Here is a 22,983-nt window from a genome sequence, read left to right as displayed (position 1 = left end):
AGGCTGCTCTGGTAAAAAATTAAAAACAGTACCGGCCAGTCTCGTGTAGTCGCGCACACGCACCGTTGTTGGCTGTTTCTTATTGAAGAGTGGGGTCAGTGTGGCACGGTGATAGGAATCGTTACGGTGTTGTCTTTCCGTGGATGTTCAGACACAGGCTGAAACGAACAGTGGTCACTTATGGAGACCATTCTAAACTGTAAAACGGAGGATCTGGAAGATTACTACGGGCTGCTTGGGTGCGACGAGCTATCAACGGTAAGTTTCCTGGTATATACACTAGTCTGTAACAGTACAACACAAAAACCGAGCCCAGGCAGTGTGAATGCGTAACACGGACGGTCACTGCCTTCAGCTGATGACTCACACTGGAAGCGTTTCTGGAGGCTATAGTCGCACGCTGACCTACGAAAACGTTGACTTTTTATGAATATTAATTTTACCCAAAACAGATTATGTAACTAGATAATAGATCAAGAAACGGCTGTTTAAAATCTCACTTGTGATTGTGATATCAGGATTTCTGTTGGCTACTTTTTGGCGAGTGATCGGTTTTGTTGTGCTGTTTTTGTATGCTTCAGACTGAACAAATTGTTAGCGAGTTTAAAGTAAGAGCACTGGCCTGCCACCCCGATAAAAATCCAGGAAATCCTAAAGCAGGTAAGCCAAAATAAAAATGGACTGCCTTACTGTGTGTGTGCGTATACACTTACTGGCCACTTTATTAAGTGCACCATTATACATTTCGCAGTATTATGTGTTAGCCATTCTTGGTCAGGACCACCACTGAGCAGGTATTATATGGGTGGTGGATCATTCTCAGCATTGCAACGAAACTAATAAGATTTTCATGACAAATTATATTGTCAATTTCACAATTGGAGTGAAATGTAGAATCCCTAAAGTATTTACATTCATTTAAGAATTTCTTAGTATTGGGTATGTCCCTTCCTGATGAGAAAAAAAGAAAAGCATAGCAACCATTAAGTGTTTCTTTTGGTTCCCAGTAGTTTGGTTTGACCAGTGGTGACCAATGGCTGATTCTAAATGCATTCGATGGTTTCCTAAGTGGATCTAAAGGTATTCTACAGGAAAATGTTTTCTATTGGAAACCATTAAACCCATTACCGTTAGGAAGCAAAACCATTAGGTTTAAATCCTAATGGTTTCTAAAATCTTTTTTCAGAAGGGCTATTTTGCCCTCTGAAAAGTAGATCAGTTCAACCTGAGAGTCATCTGAATACATGCTTCAGACTGAAAAAGAAATAGAAGCTTCACTAGTAGTCTCAGACTTTGGGAGCTCACTGTATATAAGTGTCTTGAATTGCTTGCATTTTGGCCTTTAAAAATGTTTCCTGTAAAGAAACAATAAACAAACCTGTAATTGTGTTTGGTCCAATTTTTTTTTTACAGTGGAAGAGTTTCAAAAATTACAAGAGGCCAAAGATGTTCTTACAGATGAGACCAAAAGAAAAAGTTATGATTTCTGGTTGAGGAGTAGGATCACTTTGCCATTCAGTGAGTGGCAGGCCCTGCGGGACTCTGTTAAAACTGTGAGTGCCATTTTTGACCAGACTAATTGATTTTCTTCTGTGGGGTGACTGATGAAATTCACAATATTTCCATTATGATTACTTGCTTAAATGAAAATGCATAAAATAATGCCATAAGCTTAGTAAGTGATTAAAATGTGAGTAGATTTACATTAAAAAACTTGATTTGAAGCACATGCACTCAAACATCTGATGAAATACATGCTAAATTCATTTGCTGGTAGTTATTATTCATCCTGTCTGCCCTCGATTTTTTTAGTCAATGCACTGGGCTGTTCGGACCAAGAAGGAACCAATGCTCGATGCAGCAAAAAATATGCCTGCAGTCAGCTCTGAAAACCAGGCCAGTCAGTCAGACAGTCAAGGTTCACTGGAGGGAAAACCATCAGATGAACGACTTTGTTCAAGTAATAAAAAAATGAGATATTCTTTTCCTTCAGAATGCTTAGTACATGCAATGGAAGTGTACTACAAATAGTCATAAAATTAAATACATAGTTAAAAGGTGAAATAATCCAAAAATTAAATGCACTGTTTTGTTTTTAGCGAAATGATGCAGTTTGGTCTTACTGCTTTACCAATAGGCCTAATTCTGGTGTTTCTCTCCTTCAGGTGATTACTGGCATCACAGATTTCGCTGGACAGGTGAAGCTCCTTCAAGCCTTTTGCAGAAGTTTAGAAATTATGAAATATGAGTATTATATACCTTTTTGTGCTCCATGCTTTCCATGCCTCAATTTATGGCTATGGTACATATCTTACAAAATGAAGTATTTGTGTATTAAAACTGCCTTCAGTAAGTCTTAAATATGTGGCAATTGTTTGTCCCATAGTGGGAATAGTGTGCTGTATTCTTATAGTCCATGATACAAAATGCGTGGACAGTGGATATGGTGTTGTTAATGTAGGTTCAGTTGTATGGATAATAAAACATTGATGTATATGAAATAACCTCAGGCCTGTGCACACACTTTTTTCGGGGGCGGGGGGGGGGCGGACATCAGTTAAACATAACAATTTTTCTTGCACATTGCAGACACTCTTATTGAGAGTGACAGTCTGATCATGTTTCAGAGGAAAGCAAACATAGTTTGAAAGCAGCCAAACTAGCGTTACTGCTCAAGCATGGATTTGTAACTTTTTGTGAGGGAGCTTTCAGAGGCTTCTTATGTCTGGTTCTTAATGATTCTGACTCGGTAAATTTTTGTCGAATGGAGTTTTAAACCCCTCTGAATGATTCTGTTTACTTTTAATTAAGCAGAATTTTAGAAATTAGAAATTCCCCTTTAATGTTACCGAACTTTCCAAAGGCGAATGTAAAATCTCCGCAGAGGGGGCGACCAAAAGCGATGAAGCTCGTGGAACCCAAGCCGACCCTCAGCTCGGTTCCCAGGGCGAAACTGAGCCTCACCTCGCTGAAAACAGTTCTTGAAGAATGGCTATAAAAACACAAATATTGTACAGTCGGAGGGTATCGAGCCGCTTTATCTGTGCACATGCCTGAGTAAAATATTTCATTCAAAAGCCGTGTCATCTTCCACGTATATGCTGCTTTAACACAATAAAGTGTCGAGCTGTGTCCTGCTTACAGTGAGTGAGCTCTCTTAGTACTTCACGGAACTAAACCATAACTCGTCTGTGCACTTCCTGGGGTCCCTGTAAACTCATTGGTCAAAACAACGATTTCTTCTTCAGGAGTGGACGGGTGTCTGTGTCAATCATTTGCCCTCCATCGGTCAGACACAGGTTCATTTCAGTCGAAACACGGCCACAAGCGCACCTTGCACTGAAAGTTGTCAAGATGGCAAGCAGAATACTACTCCGTGCGTGTAGAATGACTGTAATGTCAAGAAACCCTGTGTTGGCGAGAACAGCTACTCGCGCGATGGCCAGTGGAGGAGGTGAGATCGACAAATTAATTGGTTGATTTATTTTATAATGCATAACATTCTATTTACAGTGCGCATGTAAAAGGCATTTACTAAGGAAGTATTTATAGTGGTGTAGCATATGCCAATACTGACAAACAGAGTAAAAAGGTCTGTGTTAAGGACAAAGAGAAACGTCAAAGTCATTTCATCATGTTATTTTGCGTTTATATCACCGTGGCTTTTAGGCAAAATTACATTTTAAGGTGTAGGTTTTCGTATCTTTACAACATATAGGGTAGCAGTTTGATCAAGGTCACTGGGATTCAACGCTCGTGGAAGGCCATTTGACTGACCTGCCTTTTTTGGCAAAGGAAGCGAGATCGTGTGCCAGTTAATACATGTCATGGCGCAGCTGTCAGAAGAGCCAGGGGGTTAAGCTCTTAGAGGCTAATATACCGACCTGCTTTACTAACTTTGATTTATGACTTTGACTTATAACTGAATATTTCTGGTAATTAATTGAAAACTTAAGTAAAGTAGTAAACATACTAAAACTTTAGTGAGACTAACAGTAGTGTGTCTTTCTTTAATGTAGGTTAGTATTTCGTTGCATATCCTTTTTGTAGTAGGATTACAGATTAAGTGTTAAAGGCATGGAGGGCATGAACTGATGCTCCACCAGACTTTTTTGGATTGCCAGAACAGTGGTAAAGATGTACACTATCATTTAAAAGTTTAAAATGATTTGGCATATTAATAATTGCTGTTATTTCAGGTTTATAAGGTTTATATGACACCAGAAGGTTATTTCACCATTCACCAACACATTATTAAATGTTTAAAAATGTTAAAGTTATTTTTAGTCATTTCTTTATAAGTTATCTGCCTGAGAGGTGGCAGAGGAACCTCTGTGTGGTTGCAGAGTAGTAGCATAATGATGGAATGATTTTTATTTATATTATCGGCAACATTTAAAAAATAAATAAATACAGTGATCTCAAACTTTTGAATTGTGATGCTAAACTTTTGTATTGTGATTCCAAACTTTTCAATTCTGTCTGAAGCCTGTTCTGTCCTTGAATTACTCACCCACTTTCTTTAAGGTGTCAGTAGGGAAGGGGTGTACCAAATAAAGGGCCTGTTAAGTTTATTCTTTAGATCAGGGGTGTTCAGTCCTGGAGATCCACCCCTGAGGGAGTTTAAATTCAACATATAATAATGTTGAATTTAATATTCAGAGACCCTGAATGCCCTCATTACCTGGTTTAGAGGTGTTAGATTAGAGCTGGAGCTAAACTCTGCAGGATGGTAGATTGACAGGACAGGACTGGGCACCTGTGCTTTAGATTTATTTGTATTTACAAACGCATTAGTCAGTGTATATAAAAACATTGAGTTAGAACCTTCCATAGACCTCTGAAGTCATGTAATAATCGGCACTAATCGGCATCATGCCCATATTAGCAACTCTGGATCTAAGCTGTTTTTCTGTATGACAGAATTGAATGGTGTTTTGGAGAATTACTGCTGTTGCATCCAGCCGTTACGTTTTGCCATGAGGACATTTTTCCTGTGATCGTCGCTGGATTCTCTTTATTACAAGGCTGTTAAGAAGCTAAAACTGCTGCACACTGAATTGACATCATCAAGACCGGAAACCTCACCAAAATATCCCAAACAAAGCACTAAACTTTGTCAAATGTGATAGTTTAGAGGCTGTGGCAGTTTGACTGTAGTTTAAGTAGCTGGTGTTGATACAGAGTAGTGTTGAAGATTAAAGGTTGACTTACATTCATGCAGTGTCGTTTCAGTGCACAACAGTGTTAGCTAAATTACAGGGTGCTAAACGACCCTGTAAGTGAGAGGATCCGGTGACATTGGTCAAAAGGTATCAGCCTTGGGGCATTTTGGTTTACAACAAGATGCGACAGTGGTGATTTTAAAAAATGCCGATCATTTCTATTATAGAGAAAATCAGCCTAGACCTTAAGTTCTTAATATGGGCATGATGCCGACTACAGAATGATGCATGACTTCAGATCTCTCTTCGGTCAAAACCAGTCCAAAACGCCTGACATGTTTTATACAGATTATGAGTCTCTGGTAGAAGCAGTCGTTTCAGATTTGAGCACAAGAGTGGTGCAAAAAATTGTGGAATTAAGTATTTGACACAGCTGTATATGCTAAGAATTAGGAAGAAAAATGTGAAAGTGAACTAGAATTTGACACTCTTTGTAACATTGAGCTGAGAAGGCCATGAAATGTGCAAAAAAAGTGATAAATAATCTTCAATGAATGTTAGTTGTCAATTTTTTTGGCTTTTATGTAATTTTTCAATGACTTCCTTTTTCACAGAAGTAAACAAATGCCACACTCACTTTATTAACGCTAGTTTCCAGGACATGGATTTACTATAGTCTTGAAATTACAGTGCTAATGGTGAATCACAACTGGGATTTCTTTTAAGTCTAGGCTTAGGCATAATCTGGATCTGGGAAATAACATAAGTATGTGGATAACTACGACATTTCTTCCAAAATCAAGGTTTTAACAGGGAGTTGGTCCCCAGGTTTGTTGTAATAACAGCCTCTACTTCTTTGGGAAAGATTTCTGCTAGATACTAAAACATCACTAGACAATGACTGACGTCAGTCACTGATGTTAGGTGTTTAGGTCTGGGTCAGAAATGGACATTTCACTCATCTCTATGTCATTTGATGATTAAGTGGTCACTCCAGACAGCAGACTGCAGATAATCCAATGCCACGGAGCTTTACATTTTTGTAGCTGTCACTTGGCAAGACGCATGGTGACCTTGAACTTATGTGCAGCTGCTACAGAGCATTCCATTGTACTGCCTGTGCTTTTATATAGAGATAGCATAGCTATATGAAGCTGCATAGCTATGTGTGCTCATTGTAATACCTATGTTAACAATTGATGTGCCTTACAGTAGTATGTAGTTTTCACTTAGAAAAGGCATCCAGAAAGGGCATCTGGACAATTTTGGACATCTAATATGAAATAAAAAAAGGGTGCTGACCTTTCTAAGTTACACAAAAGTACACACTCAAAATAGTCACAGCTAATAATAAGGCATTAAAAGAAAGAAAGAACACATCTACATTTACTCCATTCTTAGTGTGGAGGGTTGATTACAGTTAGAGAGCTCAGGACATTGGTTCCATCTCAGGTCGCCTCAAGGCACCACAAATCTAAAAAAAATAAAAACATACACATATGTGAATGACAAAAAATGCTTGGTATAGTAGTAGACACATCTTCTTTGGGAAACATTTTTTAATAAAATAGTACCTTATTATGAATGCGTAAAATTGTCCAGTATTGTTTGCGGAGAGTTCTGTAAATGTCTTTGAGTCTGACAAAAATAAAAATGTGCAGAATAGGGGTACTCAAGAAATAGGAATAGGATTCACTAAATGTTCTAAGAAAATTAAATGTGCTTTTTCCCTTAACATCAAACTTAAAATTGTTTTTCTTCAAGAAATTGTAAAAAAAAAAAAAATCTTCTTTTAAACCTGTAGTTTACGTAAGAAAACCATTAAGACCTTCTTAAGAGAATATTTGAGAACTTTTTTTTGAGGATTGAATTTAAGAACATTCTTATGAACTCCTTATGGTTTGTTTTTAAAAACAATGAAATAAAGAACAGATTTAATTAAAAAAGGGCTCCTTGCGTTGTTTAAGCGTTTCCAATAAGCCAGGTCAGTGTTTTACTACAGAAAAATTATTTACTTTTATTAAACAGAAGGCTTATGTCAATACATGAACAATATAAATGCCTCTTTCAAGGACTAATTACAAATTTTAAAAATGGGAACACCCACAGCTAGTCAGTCTCCATATAAGTGTAAGCATTGTTCTATTGTTCTGACCATATTCTTCATATATTGCTTGTAGTACAACTTCAAATAAGATTTACAATACTTTAGAGCGTGCAGCATTTTCCATATTTATTTTTTCCCAAGTGCCTATGTTTTTTCTGAGCCTTTGGGTATGCAAATTAGAAGGTTTTGCTATAGGCCCAATAGGTCATCCATATGTTATTGTAATTGTGGAATTATTGCACCTTTCTTATTAAGGTGGCTAATGGCTACCACCTGACCCATCATGTGGGATTATTGTTTTATGCTAAATATTAATGTGAAGGATATGTTACAGTAGGAATGTGCTGATTATTCTAATATGCTTATTCAGTATGCAAAAACATTTATACCTCAAAAACAATTCATATAGTATTATATAAGAGTGAAAGAAACATCCAGTAAGAAAGACAAAATTAATCTTGGGGGCCCCATGTTATTTCTGCCAAATTATCTGTCAAAATCAATGCCCTCACGTAAGATGTCTAGCTTTTTTTTTATCATGTTTAACATTAGATTGTTCCCCCTGGATAAACCTGCCCAGCCCTAATTCGTAATGTAACCATACAAAATTGAGCACTGAGATGTGTTAAAACTGGAGAAGCTTGAGTGCATCTCAGAATGCAGAGAAGCTTCTTGTTAGCAATCATGCCACAAGCCAACAAATATGTTTGAGTTAACAAGCTGGCAGTGTCTTACATTCTCACAGATAGCCTACTTAGTTTACCTTCTTTCTAAACATCCTTGTCAGTAAAGGCACATGAAAGACGTGGCTGTAGACTGTACGGACTGTGTTTCCCATGCATCTGTCATGTGCAAGGCCGTAAAGACATGCTGGAAAATTCTGCTAGTAATCGATTTAAAACTCATATTTAAAAACACACACACATCATCTAAACTGCTTATCCCATCTGTCATTGGGCGGAAGGCATTTTAAAACTATTTTTATTAAAGTAATAATAATATTTTACCAAATTTAACTACCAAAAGCAATCACAACAAACACTTAAAAAGTGAAGTCACAAGGACACACTCAGTGGGAATTATTGGGGGAAAATTCCCTGCCTGGAACAGTGGAAGGGACATGACCTCCCCCCCAAATATACGCCTACACCTTGTACCCTAGCTTCTATTTCAGTTATTATTGTTTTTAAAAAGTGATTCCTGAACATTTGTAGAAATGGCTGCATTGAATCACTTTGAATAGAAAATGCTACACAATGCTTTTCCCATGTTAAATTATTTCTCTTTCTCTCTCAGGCATTCCAACAGATGAGGAACAGGCAGCAGGATTAGAGAGGCGGGTGTTGCAGGCTATGAAAAAGGGCAAGGTAAGAAAATGAAAGCTTTTTGGCTTATGTTACAATGGGATAAACACTTCAAGCAAAAGTACAGACTGTTAGTCATGTTTTCACTCTTTGATTTGTTTAATAGGATCCATATAGCATATTCAAGCCAAAAGAGTATGCTGGAACTAAGGAGGACCCCCACATTGTGCCTGGCATCAGTGATAAGCGTCTTGTTGGCTGCCTCTGTAAGCTATGTCACACTAGAACATACTATAAACATACAGCTTTTCACTTATATGTTTATACAATTACAAAAGTATCAGAGTTAGATTGGAAACATGGACAAAATTTGAACAACAGTAAAATACTTCAGTGTCAAATACTATCTATCTGATGTCAGATAATGTCTTTCCTTTTATAATTAACTTTTAGAAGTAAAGAGTTGTTCTTTTCATGTTGCTATACTATTCAGATGTGATTACAAAATCACATTTAATTACAATGATAAATTTAGGAAAAGTTTGGAGGTCCCCCAACTTGGGTTGGCTATGCAGCTATGTGTTTTCTTTTCGTAGTTTGTAATGTGTCATATGCATTTCCAAACTGAGGAGCAGTGTTGAGTTGCTCCTGTTTGTCTTAGTGCTATGGGGTGGGGGGAAAACTCGATTCTTAGATGCATCGCGATGCAGACATGGACGATTCTGAATCGATTCACAAATGTCAAAAATCGATTTTCTAAATTTTAATTTATAACATAATGTTAACGGAATGTAAAAGGTGGAACTTGGAAGTGCAGCGCCCAGACACACTGTGGTGGCACATAACAAAAACACAAGTGGATGAGCGAGAAATCCGAGCAGCACCCTCTGCATTAAAGCCAAGTTAGGTCAGGAGTCACAACCCAAATGTTAAGAAGAGACATTTTGTCCTTTCAACAAAAATCAGACCACCTTGGGAGCCACAACATTTAATGTATGTGATGATGTCGTAGTATAGGTTAAAAAATATAAACGAAAACGCGGACTTAGTCTGCTCTGCTTTAAGCTTTAACTAGCTGTAGCCTTTTTCCTCCGACAGGACACTTCTCCTCAAACGTTGAATAGTTTTTGTAAAATGTCTCAACGTTCGACCGTTTTACGAGGCTGAAGTCGCTTCTTATTCTCCAGCTTCTCGTTCGAATTGTCCCGTTCCACCTTAAATTCTGACTGAGGCGCCAGAACGTAAATGCGGCACCATTTAAGGTGGAACGGGAGAATTCGAAAGAGAAGCCGACATCCTCACAACTCTTTAGTGTTTGACAGTCTCTCATTGCAGATGTAACGTATCAGGAAACCAATTGCAGTGCTTATAAATGCGAGTAAGTCCATTTGTCTCCAAATGTTCAAGCAAGCGATGTCAAAGCTTCCACCCAAATTGGAAGTGAATTACAAACTCTGTCGCAACTTTTATTGCCAAGGATTAGGGTATGTTCTGTGTCGTCGAGAACCAGGGCTTTCGCGCTATGCTGCCGAGATACAGCGTCCCGTGTCGAACATATTTTACTGACATAGCGATCCCCCCACTCTCTACAACGAGACCAAAACTGAAAAATCACTGAATTAAACGGGTTGGACAGCTGTAACGTGCTGCGTGGGCATTCATTACCACAGGATCTTATTTCACCGTAACTGCGCATTTTATCGCAGATGAGTGGCAGCCTGCGTCTCGTGCTCCAAACGAGCAGTGAATGAGAGCATTCCAGTTTACTTGCCAAACCACTTCCATTTGTTTTATTAATACAAGATATTGGAAGTAAATTAATTATGGATCATTACAAATAAGTTGGCACACAGTGAAAAAAAGAAACCCTGTATAGAAAAAAAGATGCATCGAGATGCATCGATAATCGTTTTATAATCACATCGCAGCCCTCTGAATCGTAATCGAATCGAATCGTGAGGTGCCTAGAGATTCCCACCCCTACTTAGCGCCATTGTAATTTCTTTCTAATGTATAATTGGCTTCTTTGTAGGCCTCCTGGTTTCTAGTTCTGGAAGCTACCTCATATCAGTTTTGCTTTGGTTACAGACACAAAGTACTAGTTCCACTGGTCTTGTTGTTTTTCTGGCCTTCACACTTTCGCGAGTTTCTAAAAAAACAAAGGACATTTGGAACTTATGGCTTGTGTGCAACTTAAAATTTATGGTTGTATGATGCTCCACTCGGTTGGTAGGCACACCCACTGATAAATAATGCAGTAAAATGAGATAAAATTTGAATTAATGAAAAATAGGCTATCCTGAAAGTGCTTTGAACAAGTGTTCATTGTTTTTTTTGTTTTTTTTTCTCTAAGGTGAGGAGGATAACACTGCCATTGTCTGGTTCTGGCTCCATGAGGGAAATCCACAGCGTTGTCCTTCCTGTGGCTCATACTACAAACTGATCCATCATGAACTGCCCCACTAAGCTTGTTTTTATTCCGCAGTTCTGTGAAGCATGCAGCCTTAGAGCTGTGAGACGTGAATTTTGCCATAAAGGCCATGTACAGAATTAAAGTCTTTCTTATGCTCACACTAGATGTGTCTGAGTACTCACTGTCTGTTTGATGTTTCTTGACATGCTTTACGCTTTACACAATCTCATTTTCAAGTTGCAATAGTGAAATCTTACTTAATAAAATTAGTCATTTTTAAATGGAATGCACTACGCTGAAGCTGAAAGTTTTTGAGTACGGACCTACAGCAGCTGACCATCTTGCTATTCTGTCTTTAATTCCTATGCAGAGAACTACGCTAATGCACCAATGTGTAGAATCATTCATGTTTCTATAGAATTATACACTATATGGCCAAATGTATGTGGACTCAATGATAGACTATAGGGCCCAAAATATGTGGACCCTTCTAATTACTGAGTTTGCATGTTTCAGCCACACCCATTGCTAGCAGAATGTTATCAAGCACAAGCTATGTAACTTTGATAGACAAAGTAGTAGTAATACTAAAGAGCTCAGTGACTTTAAATGTAGCACTGTTGTAGGATGCTACCTCTGCCACAAATTGCACATAATGTGTAAAAAAAAGCACAGAACAAAACAACGTCCGGACCGCTTTCTGACAGTCGTTCAATGTGGGCTTAAATCAGCTTAAGGAAATCATGTTTTTTCATTCTAAAATTTAATTTTCATAATACATTTTGCACTTATTACTAAGCTAGCGATATTCCCGACCCACAACAATATTCAAGTTACACTATATGTCAAGTATTCAGACGCCCTTTCTTATTACTGAATTTAGTGTCTGTAAGGGGCATTCATTACTGACACAGGTGTTCAGTTGTGCACACACAGATTAATCTCTGTAGAAAATCAATGCCAATAGATGCCAATAGGCAGTCATCCATGAGCCTGGAGCTATCCCTGCTGTAAATACTAACTACAACTCAGAAAAGGCATGTTAATTAGCCAGTTAGTTGAATCAGGTGTGTTAGAACAGGGTTGGTCTCTCCTGAATCAGGGTTAGTGTAGAAAACATTTTTTAAGAGTTTGTATTGTGGCGTCTGTCATGAGCCACGCTGCCGTGAGGGAGCAGATTTTTATTGGCCCATGGCGTCTGTTTTAGAGTGTGTCACGAGTGGCCCAACAGACAGTACATTGCAGTTTTTCCTTTACCCTGATTTTGGCAGCAGTGTTGTAAACTTACAGTGTAATGCACACAGTGACCTGCAGCTCAATTTACTGAACGACATTTAGTCAAGACTACAGCCACAAAGCACCAACTGAACATTGAGCACCGGCGACGTTTCGCATTGAGAGCCACAGCAAATATGTGTGCCACATATATCAAAAGACTGTAATTAATTTAATATCAATAGACATGAAACAAATCATGCACATTACAATATATATTAAGAAGAGGCTAGAGAAACTAAAGCAACTGTAGCCGATTCTCACAGAACCAATTTCTTATCAGAGCAAATTTGGTAGTTCAGTAAATATTAACTCTTTATGGCTGAATAATAACTTTTTGTTCGCAATGAACTCTTTTCAGTATAACTAATATTATTCTTCTTACCGCGTTATACTGTTTAATCTGCTCTTCATGTTTAATAATGAGATTTCTTAATATGGTTGCTGCATTTATTTGTTATGCAGAGAACATGATCTAACAAAAATGAAAATTTATAGAATTTTGCTTTGTTTGTCTCACAAATTATATATTTTAATGTAACACTTGAATAGGAATATACTTAATACTTTAGACGTGTTATTGTTACTCTTAAACAATTTAATTATTTGTTATAAGCGCTCACTGACCCAAATTGCTCTGAGAAATCAAACAGTAAAAGATCTTTTAAACAGTGATATGGTGATGTTTTGAAAACTTAATATTGTTAATCACATGATACAGAACACTCTGGCCATCTTTCAAAAAAAATTGAAAAAAAAAAAACATCTTAGGGGCCGTGACAACATAAGTGGCTCTCAGCCTCCCACACTCCTGGGGTAAAAAGAGACATTTGTTGTTATTAATGTTGTTGTTTATTAGTTTTAATATAAATTACAACTTGCTTGTTTTCTATCTTGCGCTTGTTTGTAACTAGTGTGTTGGAAGTATTATGGTATTTGAGTAAAAAATAAAAAAAACATAAAAGCTGAGCTCCTGGCAATGAAGTCATTGTAGCATGTTTGACACCATCTAGCCTACAATGCTGTGTATCTAATATGCAGTTAGCCTACACAGACAAGTCTTTCTGGATTTAAATACTTATGGGTAGAATAATGAATAAATAGGAAATATGCACCCTTCCTCCATAGATTCAGCATACTTTACCGGAGGACCTGATGACACTGCCGTGGCAGATACTGAAGAAATTTTTATCTCAAGATAAAATTATATCTGTCAATATTTTCATTAACCACCAGGTGTTTTTTTAGCAGTACACAACCTTACCACTATTTTGTTGCCCCAAAATATGGGCATGTAGTTTTCACAAAACAATAAAATTTCTTACTTTCAACATTTGATGTTTTCTTTGTACTATTTTGAATTAAACATAGGGTTTAAATGATTTGCACATCATTGCATTCTGTTTTTATTTATATTTTGCACAGCGTCCCAACTTTTTTTTTTAATGGGGTTGTATTATTATTATTATTATTATTATTATTATTATTATTATCAGAAATACATTAGGTATAAAAGTAACAAAATATTTAAATATTTAGAATACTTTTTTCTTAAATTCTAACAATTGTAATAATATAATAAATAATAATATTTATACAATAATATTAATTATTGTTGGTTATAATTATTATAAAACTCATTGTTATAAATGAATTAAGATGCTATATTGATACAAAGTTTATATTTTACACAAATATAACAAAGAAATAGAAATTGGGGAGGGCATTGAATAACATGTTGTATGCTATGTTTCTGATATGAATTATGTATATAGTGTTAAAGCAATTGCCAATTTCTGTTTGTGTAAATTCCATTTATTTTTTATCATTTATGTACTTCATTTTTTTCCTTCTGGAATGCTACACTTAAATGTTGATTTGAGTTCTTGTTCTTCTTCTTGTTCTTCTTCAAATAGATAGATAGATAGATAGATAGATAGACAGACAGACAGACAGACAGACAGACAGATAGATAGATAGATAGATAGATAGATAGATAGATAGATAGATAGATAGATAGTTAGTTCGCTGCCCCGTCTTTTATTTTGAAAAGACCACTTTCATTTCTTCATGTTGCTGCTTCACGGTGCTACTCCCAATAAACAAAAATGGCGACGGATGAAGACGATTATATGTCTGATACTTTTCTCAACCAACTGTAAGTTTTTTTCATATCGTCTGGCAGTTTAGTGGTCATTCAGTCACTCAGAATTATTATGTATTTAGAGTTAGAATAGTGTGTATTTCATGTAATTGCTTATGTAGCTTAATAGAGAACGGGGCAGACTGAAGTAGCTGGCAGACTGTATGTGACCTGAAGTATCACTATGTGTAGCTAGATATTCATTACAGTCAAAAGCTAAAAAATACAAATACACGCAGGTAGAGCAGATTAAGTGAACGTGCACGCGTACAACCACTTCAAATTAAAAACATTATTTCTATAGATAAAGGAATACACACATGTAGTGTAAATTAATTTCTAGCAACAGTAGTCAACTACTGCAGGGTTACGTGTTTTTTTAAATGTGCATTATGAGCATAATGTAAGAATGAGCTCGTTCGTTACTTCACTTTGAATGTCGTGTCAGAGTGGACGTTCGACCTGGAATGCCGATGGTGAAACGCGTAAAGGATGCTCTGAGAAGAGAGGCGCTTCACAAAGAGAAAACCATTCAGAACAAACAGAAAAGCTACAAGCAGCACGAACGGGAGAGTCGAGATGCAGCTCTGCAGAGTTCCTTAAGCAGTGAAAACAAAGGCTTTGCATTGCTACAGAAGATGGGGTACAAAGCTGGACAAGGCCTAGGAAAACAAGGTACGTGTTTGTAAATAACTAAATGAATGAATAAGTAACGTTAAAAAATTATATTATGCTTTTTTGGCGACTAGTCATGTAACGTTAGACAGTCAGTAGAATCTGTGCTTCTCTAATTAGACGACTCTGAAAATGGTGATCTTATTTTTATTCGACTTCTTAGTGCTATCCGTTCCTGCTTAAATGCTGCTGCATATTTCGCCTGTAGTTGGCACTGACGAGTCACTTAATGGTCATGTAATACCGCTTGATGACTTTATCCTTATCTGAAAGAATGAAGATGAGCTCAATACGCAGCATGCAAAATTTCAAAAAAGCAGTTGCTGAGAAAGTAGCCTGTTATAGGCCTCCCTGTTGACTCCTCGGTGCCAAAACTGGCATGCGAAAGTCATGAGAAGTAAAGATGTATTGAATATAATGAGGATCAGTTAAAGTGATTATGATTCTTAGTCAGTTTTGTCAAATTTTGTCATATGACTCAAACTTCAGGAGATACTGGCTAAAACGAAAAAATAGTTCTAGAGCACCACCATTTAGGTGTTTCTGCACTTTTTCTCCTAATTTGCTGTTTCTGTAACTTACGGTCTTGGCTTCCCATATCATTTTAGCAGACAATAAGAAGAAATATAAGAATAACAAGAAGTAGAAAAATCCCAACAAAAAACAGTTGGGTTCTGTCATTGTCTGCGTGGACTCCTAATAAAGGTTGTTTAATCGAAAGGGAAAGGGAAATAAATTACTAAATGAATCTATGATAGAATGAAATAAAATTACTTGCAACTCAATATGAACCTAAACCCTTATGCTCTGGCCTGTGAGTAGATACGGGTAGGGAAATCGTTGTACACAACACATCCCAGTATTTCTCACAGTGAAGATCACTTTGGGCCTGTTTGAAACCAAGTGATTTTATTTTGAGAAATCATGTGATTTATTTATTTATTTTTTTTTAAATAATTATTTTTTATAATGAAACAAATCTGTGATTTCTTTATAGGTGCATAATTGGGCCATTTTATAAAGAAATATTGTCCTGTTCTTTAACAATAAGGTGAGATTTTGAAATGATAAAAACTGACTCATCAGTGTAATCTACAAGAAAATTATTCCAGTATTTCAGGTGGAATGGATAATTTGGAACGCAAAGAAACAGCCAAATATAGCCTCACCCTGATTTGTTTCAAGAAATGGGTTCATAAATACATACAGGATGTTTTACAAACATATGCTTTTTTGAGCTTCTTCAGTACAATCATTGTCTAATTTTTCAGTATTAATGAATTATTCTCATATCTCAGGCGCTGGTCGAGTTGAACCTATTCCTCTTAACATCAAAACAGGTAGGTTCAAATATGTCTAGTTTTTAGTGCAACTACTGTTCATTGTTACAGGCCTGATTGATAATACAGTGCAGTTGGAGGGCTCAACATGTATTTTTATTAGATAGAGGGGGCATTGGAATGGAGGAACTCAAAAAAAGGAAGGCAGAAGAGGAATTGGAAAATTTTCGGAAAAAAGTGCAAGTAAAACAACAGATGGAGAAGAAATCTCTTGAAGACTTCAGGTACGCATATAGACCCTGTATTAAAACAATTGCTCAGAATTCTTTCTTAAGGCACAGTTTACATGCAGTCTTTGGGAATTATTGATATTGGACCTTACAGTCAATGAGAGTAACTTTGAAAGCAAAATACATGTGTGTCCCCAATCAACTATATTCAGTACAGTTCCAGTAATTTGAATCTTATTATTTCCCTAATATTGGAGATGGGTATTTTCAGATTATTTTTATTATGAAGGCCAACAGCTCGGACAACTACAGTGTTTGACCTTTTATTTGTGAAACAGGTAATCACAGATGGTCACTTGAGAACTCAAATGGTTTAAGTGTGTTTTATTTATAAGAACGTGAGCAATAGTAGTATGTTTTTTTTTTTTCATTTTACCTCACTGAACGGTTAGTAGGTACTCTTATTGTACTATTTTAATTTACTCTTATCTCATAATTGTACAGTCAAGCAGATGGACATAAACACTTGACCAGTAATTCTGGAAGGCACTGTACATAATGTTTGCATCATTATGATGCACACTGCTTTAAAATTATTGGCACCCTTGGAAAAAAGTATCCTGCCACACCTTCTCATTTGTGAATTCAGTTACTGTATGTAAACCTGTCACAATCGTGAAATTTTAGCTGACGATTAATTGCCATTAACTTGCAGTCTCATCCAGGCATTGCAGACATTTAGGTATTTAACCCTCTACAGTGCATAATATAACCAAAAGACTTAGGAAGTCCAGAGAAATCTGTGTGTAATGGAAAAGGCCAAAAAACAAAAATGAATGCCCATGACCTTCAGATGGCACTGCTTTAAAAACCAGACTGTTTCTATGATTGATATCATCACATGAGCTTGTGAATACTTTGATACAGTGCTGTATACTGTGCACAGTGGAAGCCAAATGACAACAGCGTTCAGAAAAGCTGGTGATTTTTCTGATTTCTGGCAATTTCTGCTCAAGCAGCTCTGAAATGGACTGATGCACAGCGGAAACGTGTACTGTGGTCTGTGAGTCCACCTTTCAGAGTATTTATGGAAATAATGGAATAGTGTTCTCTGGGCCAAAGAAGAAAAGAACCATCCAGATTGTTGCTAGCGTTCAAAAACCAGAGTCTTGGTTTGGAGGGATATCAGTGGGTAACCTAGACATTTGAGAAAGCACTATTAATGCTGAACACATTATGAAGCAGCATATGCTGTCTTTTTCAGGGACACTTATGCTTTTTTAAGTATGATTTTAACATCATGCCCAATTCTGCACGTTACAACAGCATGGCTGCATAATCAGAAAAAAAAAAAAATCAAAAAAGCTCCTCCCTCTTCAAGATGTATCATCAAAGGGAGTTTCCCTAGTCTTTAAACTGGAAAATCTCAATCTAGATTATTCTGCTTACAAATAGTGTTGAGTACTAACAAACAAACAAATCAAGTTTGTGTAATCAGAGTAAAACACCTTTAAGGACAGGTGTAATCTTTTTAGTTACCTTTTCATTGATTAGTATTTTAAGGATTACAATTTAGCAACATTAATAAATGAGACAGCATCAGTTACTGAGTGTTTGACAGAAAGGCTTGTGTCTGTTAAACTGCCAACACACTTAGAAAGTGACAGTGGACGGGAAAAAACTTGTCTAGGCTTTTTGGAAGGCCTACCAGTGATGGCCCAACTAGTAGGTGGACATGGCTTATTCTGGTGCATGGCTGGGGCGTTTTAGATTGAAAATATATAATTGTAAAACAGATAATTCCGGTCCTACAACCTGATTGGCTGAGCCCTGTCCAAAGCGGTTTAAATTACGTCATATAAACACACATACAAACACCTCACAACAGCTGAACTCTGTATTATTCTGCCACGTCACCAAAAATCCTTTTACTGTTGATGAAATAACCTTTGACTCTAATGCTGCTTGCATGGACCACCAAGTGTACTGATGTAAGTACTGAAATAAGAAGCTGTTTTTGTTTAAACTGAAGGGCTGACAGCTTATTTTCTTAACCAGAACTAGGCTGGTCAGCTAGCTGACATGCTAAAGTCAAATCAAAATTTATTTATATAGCCCTTTTTACAACAGATGTTGTCACAAAGCAGCTTTACAGAAAAATCTGGGTCCGAGCCCCCATGAGCAAGCCAATGACGACAGTGGCAAGGAAAAACTCCCTAAGAGCAAGAGGAAGAAACCTTCAGAGGAACCAAGACTTAAAAGGGAAACCCATCCTCCTCTGGTCGACACAGGATAGCGAACAGCATTAGTATAAAATATTAATATACAGAAATGGGGAAAAACAGGTGAAGCAATCGATATAATTAAATAGTTTGAGTCTGTGCAGCAGCAGTGTCATCAGGAGGGTCAGTTCATGCAGGTGAGGTTTGCACAGTATTGTACAGCGAGAAGCTCCATGGTGGTCAAACCGGTCCAGAAGGCTAGTGAACTGTGGGCACCCCATCAAGGCAGAAGAAGCAACAACATCAGACCGCACAGGAGGGGCAGTTGTTCAACTCGGCAAAGAAAAAGAAAACACACAGAGAGTTAGTTCTGTAAAGAGTGACTGATCACAACTTGGTGCTAACCGAGACTCCGGCAGGTCTAGCTATTACAGCCTAAATAAGAGGGAGAGCCAGAAAGGTAACTGAGACATGGGGGCACCCTGAGATGTCAGCACCCCTCTGCTCCACCGTCAGCAAACCCTAGTGAACGCATGAGAGAAAAATATCATATTAGGGTTGGATGTGCTAACTTACTCTTACTTAGAATATCAACAAAATATGTAATGTAATCTGACTGGGGTGTTTGAACTTTCGCAAACAACTGTATTTGTTTTCCCACCTTTTCTTGTGCAGTTTTATCCTCAGGAATGCCAATAATTGTAACATTTTTTTCAAAATTTCTTTTTTTAGCTCTGGAAAGGTATCATTTCAAGATTATGTAATTTTATCATGAGGTGCTGAACATATTTAATTAACAGTAAATCAGAGTTGGTGTATGTTGCTTGCCTATTTTAGTTAAAGATGTAATTAATTCTAGAACCGGCATGTTTTCATCACAGGGATCGCAAGAAAACAGAAAGAGAAAAGCGACAAACAGAAGGAGACCTGAGAAAGAGCCAACGGGCCTGTGAACAGCTTGACAGTGAAAAGGTCTCCAAAAAAACACATGATATGGTTTCTTTTCTTCTTCTTCTTTACTTGTGTGTGTTATGTTTGTGATCCTTTGTTTTCCTGGGTAGGGTATAAATGTACCAAAGGATAATTGGTACTGGCCTGAAGTAATTAATGACGAGGCTGAGCATATCGAAGAGGAGTCCAGCAGTGAGGGGAATGAAGATGAGGATGAGGAAGAATTGACGGTAAAAAAGTGTTGTATTTAGGAGTACCTGTTCATTATATCGGCAGTACTTCTGTGGAATACTGGATATATGATTAAAAAAACAGAGACAGAGATGTAAGTTAAAACCTGAACTGATGTGTTTCGTTACGTCATTCTCAAGCAACACAGTGCAGGTTAAAACAGCATATTCCGAAGTTCGGTGTATCACTACAATTACGGTATACCTAAGGTGTCAACACATTTTAGAATTTATCACACTATTGTCTTCAAAAATATTGACACTATTAACAGCCTTTCTCAAAATAAATAACTTGTTCTTTTCCACTTTTCAGCCATTAGACAAGCTTCAGTATGTCACATCATACTTAAGGGGGGTGCATTTCTATTGCATATGGTGTGGGACAGCATACAATGGTAAGCAAAAATAGATTTTTGTGTTTTGTTACCTGATTGTTATAGATATAAATCACACAGCATCATAATAACTGGCTGAATGCTTTGTTAAAATAATAGTCTGTCTTTTTTCTCATTTTATAGATGAGGAGGATTTAAACTCAAATTGTCCTGGTGATACAGCAGCAGACCATGAAGATTAAACCTGGAGCACTTAATATGTTGTCAATTTATTCTGTCTTTTTCTTTATTTTTCTTGTAGTTCTTTGGTTCTTGTTGTATTTTTTAAATGATATGTATATAATAATGTATTACTATAACAAATTTGACTATCTCTGGTTAAAAAAGATGTTTTGACTGTGATTCTATCCCTAGACAACTTTTACTTGTCCATTTGTCATGAAATGTTCACACAATGTAAAGGGCAGCTGGCTTTTTTTAAATGCTGCAAAGAAATAAAAACAATTCTTCATTCCGACCATTCCTTGGCTGATATAGTCTATACTAGCACGGGTACATTAAATGTGCTTTGGCTAAACAGCTAGCTTGAGGCTACAGCACAACTGTTGCAGATCACATGACAGAGAGCTTTAACAGCAAGAACTCTGTTCACGCTGGCATTAATCTCTGATGTTTGGTGTGCATATCCTAAGGAAAAAGGCCCTTGTTTTAGCTACATTTATTTGTCTTTACAAATCAAATTATTTTAGTTACTGAAACTGCATCTCTTTTTTTTCCTATTTTTTAAAGGGTCTCAATATCTAGAGATATTGAGATATATAGGGAAATAATCTAAAGATCTGACGAGGTCTCCAATAGTTTTGTATTCATTTATGAATTAATTAATGAATGAATGACTTACTGTCTTGAGTTAGTTAATGGTCACAGCTTTATCTTTTGCTTAGACCTATTCAAAGACATTAATTCCTTTGAGTTCTTCCCGTAAATTTGGCTTTGGTGACAAGTTCTGTAATTCCACGAACACTTTCTAGAATGACCCGTGCTTCTCTTTCTGTTCAACACTGATAAATCAGTCAGATATTATCAGTGGATAAATCTATAATTATAAATAGAATTGAATATGAATAGAATAGAATATAGAATATATTTCTTGTACATAAATGTACATGTCTGAACAAAAACAATTTTACTGTTTTTATTTTGTGAGAAATGACTTTGGACACTCTTTTTAGCTCTAGGAACACCCACGCTTTAACAACCATGATTGCTTCTGAGTAGTCGAAATTGCCTTTGCTGTTTACTCTCCTTAATTTTGGCTTATCTTATAGCTCTGCCAGTATATGTAGTGAGGCCATGAGCTACAGATCAGGCAAAATCAACGGCGGCAGAAAGGGAAAAGGAAGTTTGGATCAACTATTCGGACGCAGCCCATGTCAGTATAACCCCAGTATGTTTTTGTGCCTTAATATTCTATATTTTGTAACGTGCGTGAGCATATATTCCGTATTTTCATATGCTGTACACTAACATTAGCTCTGCTGTAACTCTACTGTATAGTTAGAGCTGTACAGTAACATTAGCCCTGCTGTCACTGCACTGTATAGATAGAGCTGTGCTGGTGTTTTAAATGCTTTTTCTGCGATTATAAAAACGTTTGTTTTGCCCTCTGGAAGATAACTTCCTGTTCCTGTGTTTATTCAACGTCACTCGCTTAGTTCAGGCGTTGGATTCGATTGGTCGTCTGGTTCCTGCTCTGGTGTCGTAGGAGCCAGTAATCGAAACTTAAAATAACCACCTTACACAGAAATCAAAAGTAACAAACATAAATGAATGAAACACAAAACAGAGAGGACCATTTCAGAGAGAGGACCTAATTTGATACCTCAGCTTAATTGTGTAACTTCTGATAGTCAACTTCCAGCCTTTAGCTTCTGTAGACTGTTAGCATTTGTTGATTTTTTTAGCTATTAGGACTGTTTTGTATTGTCGGCGATGGCGACTAATTACGTTGGGTTTCTTAACGAGTACGCACAGAAGAATAATTTGACTGTGGACTTTGAGATGGTGGACACACGTGGACCAGATCATATTAAAACGTAAGTTATGCTGGTGTCTTAAAAAGTAGGCTGCGCTGTATGTTAGTGTAGCATTAGAACTGTAAGGTACATTAGCTCTGCTGTAACTGTACTGTACAGTTAGAGCTGTACAGTTACATTAGTCCTGCTGTAACTATACAGTTAGAGCTTCACAATAACATTAGCCCCGCTGTAACTCTACTGTACAGTTAGAGTTGTACAATAACATCAGCTCTGCTGTAATTGTACTGTACAGCTAAAACTGTACACTAACATTAGCTCTGCTGTAACTGTACTGTACAGTTAGAGCTGTACAATAACAATAGCCCTGCTGTAACTGTACTGTACAGATAGAGCTGTACAGTAACATTAGCTTTGCTGTAACTGTACTGTACGGTTAGACCTGTACAATAACACTAGCCCTGCTGTAAACGTACTATACAGTTAGAGCTGTACAGCAACATTAGCCCTGCTGTAACTGCACTGCACAGTTGGAGCTGTACAGTAACATTAGCCCTACTGTTACTGCACTGTATAGATAGAGCTGTGCTGGTGTACTGTACTGGCAATATTCAGAT

At 37.0% G+C, this 22,983-nt stretch overlaps 4 protein-coding genes across 6 annotated transcripts in view; all 4 read left to right on the top strand.

Annotated features, from left to right (window-relative positions):
• The first annotated feature begins 70 nt into the window (after window positions 1-70).
• dnajc12 (DnaJ (Hsp40) homolog, subfamily C, member 12) lies at window positions 71-3,132 on the top strand. The gene is made up of 5 exons (XM_036574760.1): window positions 71-258; window positions 582-660; window positions 1,414-1,553; window positions 1,813-1,960; window positions 2,166-3,132. Exons 1-5 carry the CDS (start codon window positions 181-183, stop codon window positions 2,246-2,248), a joined length of 528 nt encoding a protein of 175 aa, XP_036430653.1. The 5' UTR covers window positions 71-180; the 3' UTR covers window positions 2,249-3,132.
• A 91-nt stretch (window positions 3,133-3,223) lies between these two features.
• LOC118810740 (cytochrome c oxidase subunit 5B, mitochondrial) lies at window positions 3,224-11,152 on the top strand. Its single transcript, XM_036574761.1, has 4 exons — window positions 3,224-3,454; window positions 8,569-8,639; window positions 8,743-8,842; window positions 10,930-11,152. Exons 1-4 carry the CDS (start codon window positions 3,355-3,357, stop codon window positions 11,040-11,042), a joined length of 384 nt encoding a protein of 127 aa, XP_036430654.1. The 5' UTR covers window positions 3,224-3,354; the 3' UTR covers window positions 11,043-11,152.
• A 3,177-nt stretch (window positions 11,153-14,329) lies between these two features.
• Window positions 14,330-20,847, top strand: gpatch11 (G patch domain containing 11). The gene is made up of 8 exons (XM_036574755.1): window positions 14,330-14,422; window positions 14,856-15,082; window positions 16,381-16,422; window positions 16,526-16,646; window positions 19,696-19,786; window positions 19,876-19,995; window positions 20,309-20,390; window positions 20,514-20,847. The coding sequence occupies exons 1-8, from the start codon at window positions 14,373-14,375 to the stop codon at window positions 20,570-20,572; spliced, it is 792 nt and encodes a 263-aa protein (XP_036430648.1). The 5' UTR covers window positions 14,330-14,372; the 3' UTR covers window positions 20,573-20,847.
• Window positions 20,848-21,643: 796 nt separating this feature from the next.
• eif2ak2 (eukaryotic translation initiation factor 2-alpha kinase 2) overlaps window positions 21,644-22,983 on the top strand; it is a 34,153-nt gene continuing 32,813 nt past the window's right edge. For 2 of the 3 annotated variants that reach the window (XM_036574754.1, XM_036574752.1), the window contains exon 1: window positions 22,041-22,426. In XM_036574754.1, the coding sequence (XP_036430647.1) occupies window positions 22,323-22,426 (104 nt within the window). In that variant the 5' untranslated portion in view covers window positions 22,041-22,322. Of the gene's footprint in view, window positions 21,763-22,040; window positions 22,427-22,983 lie in introns of those variants that run through there. The other variant, XM_036574753.1, reaches the window with a different exon arrangement.

This window comes from Colossoma macropomum, unplaced genomic scaffold (assembly GCF_904425465.1).
Source record: "Colossoma macropomum unplaced genomic scaffold, Colossoma_macropomum, whole genome shotgun sequence".
Taxonomy (NCBI): domain Eukaryota; kingdom Metazoa; phylum Chordata; class Actinopteri; order Characiformes; family Serrasalmidae; genus Colossoma; species Colossoma macropomum.
Note: the sequence above shows the minus strand (reverse complement) of the source record. Positions and strands in the feature narration are given on the sequence as shown.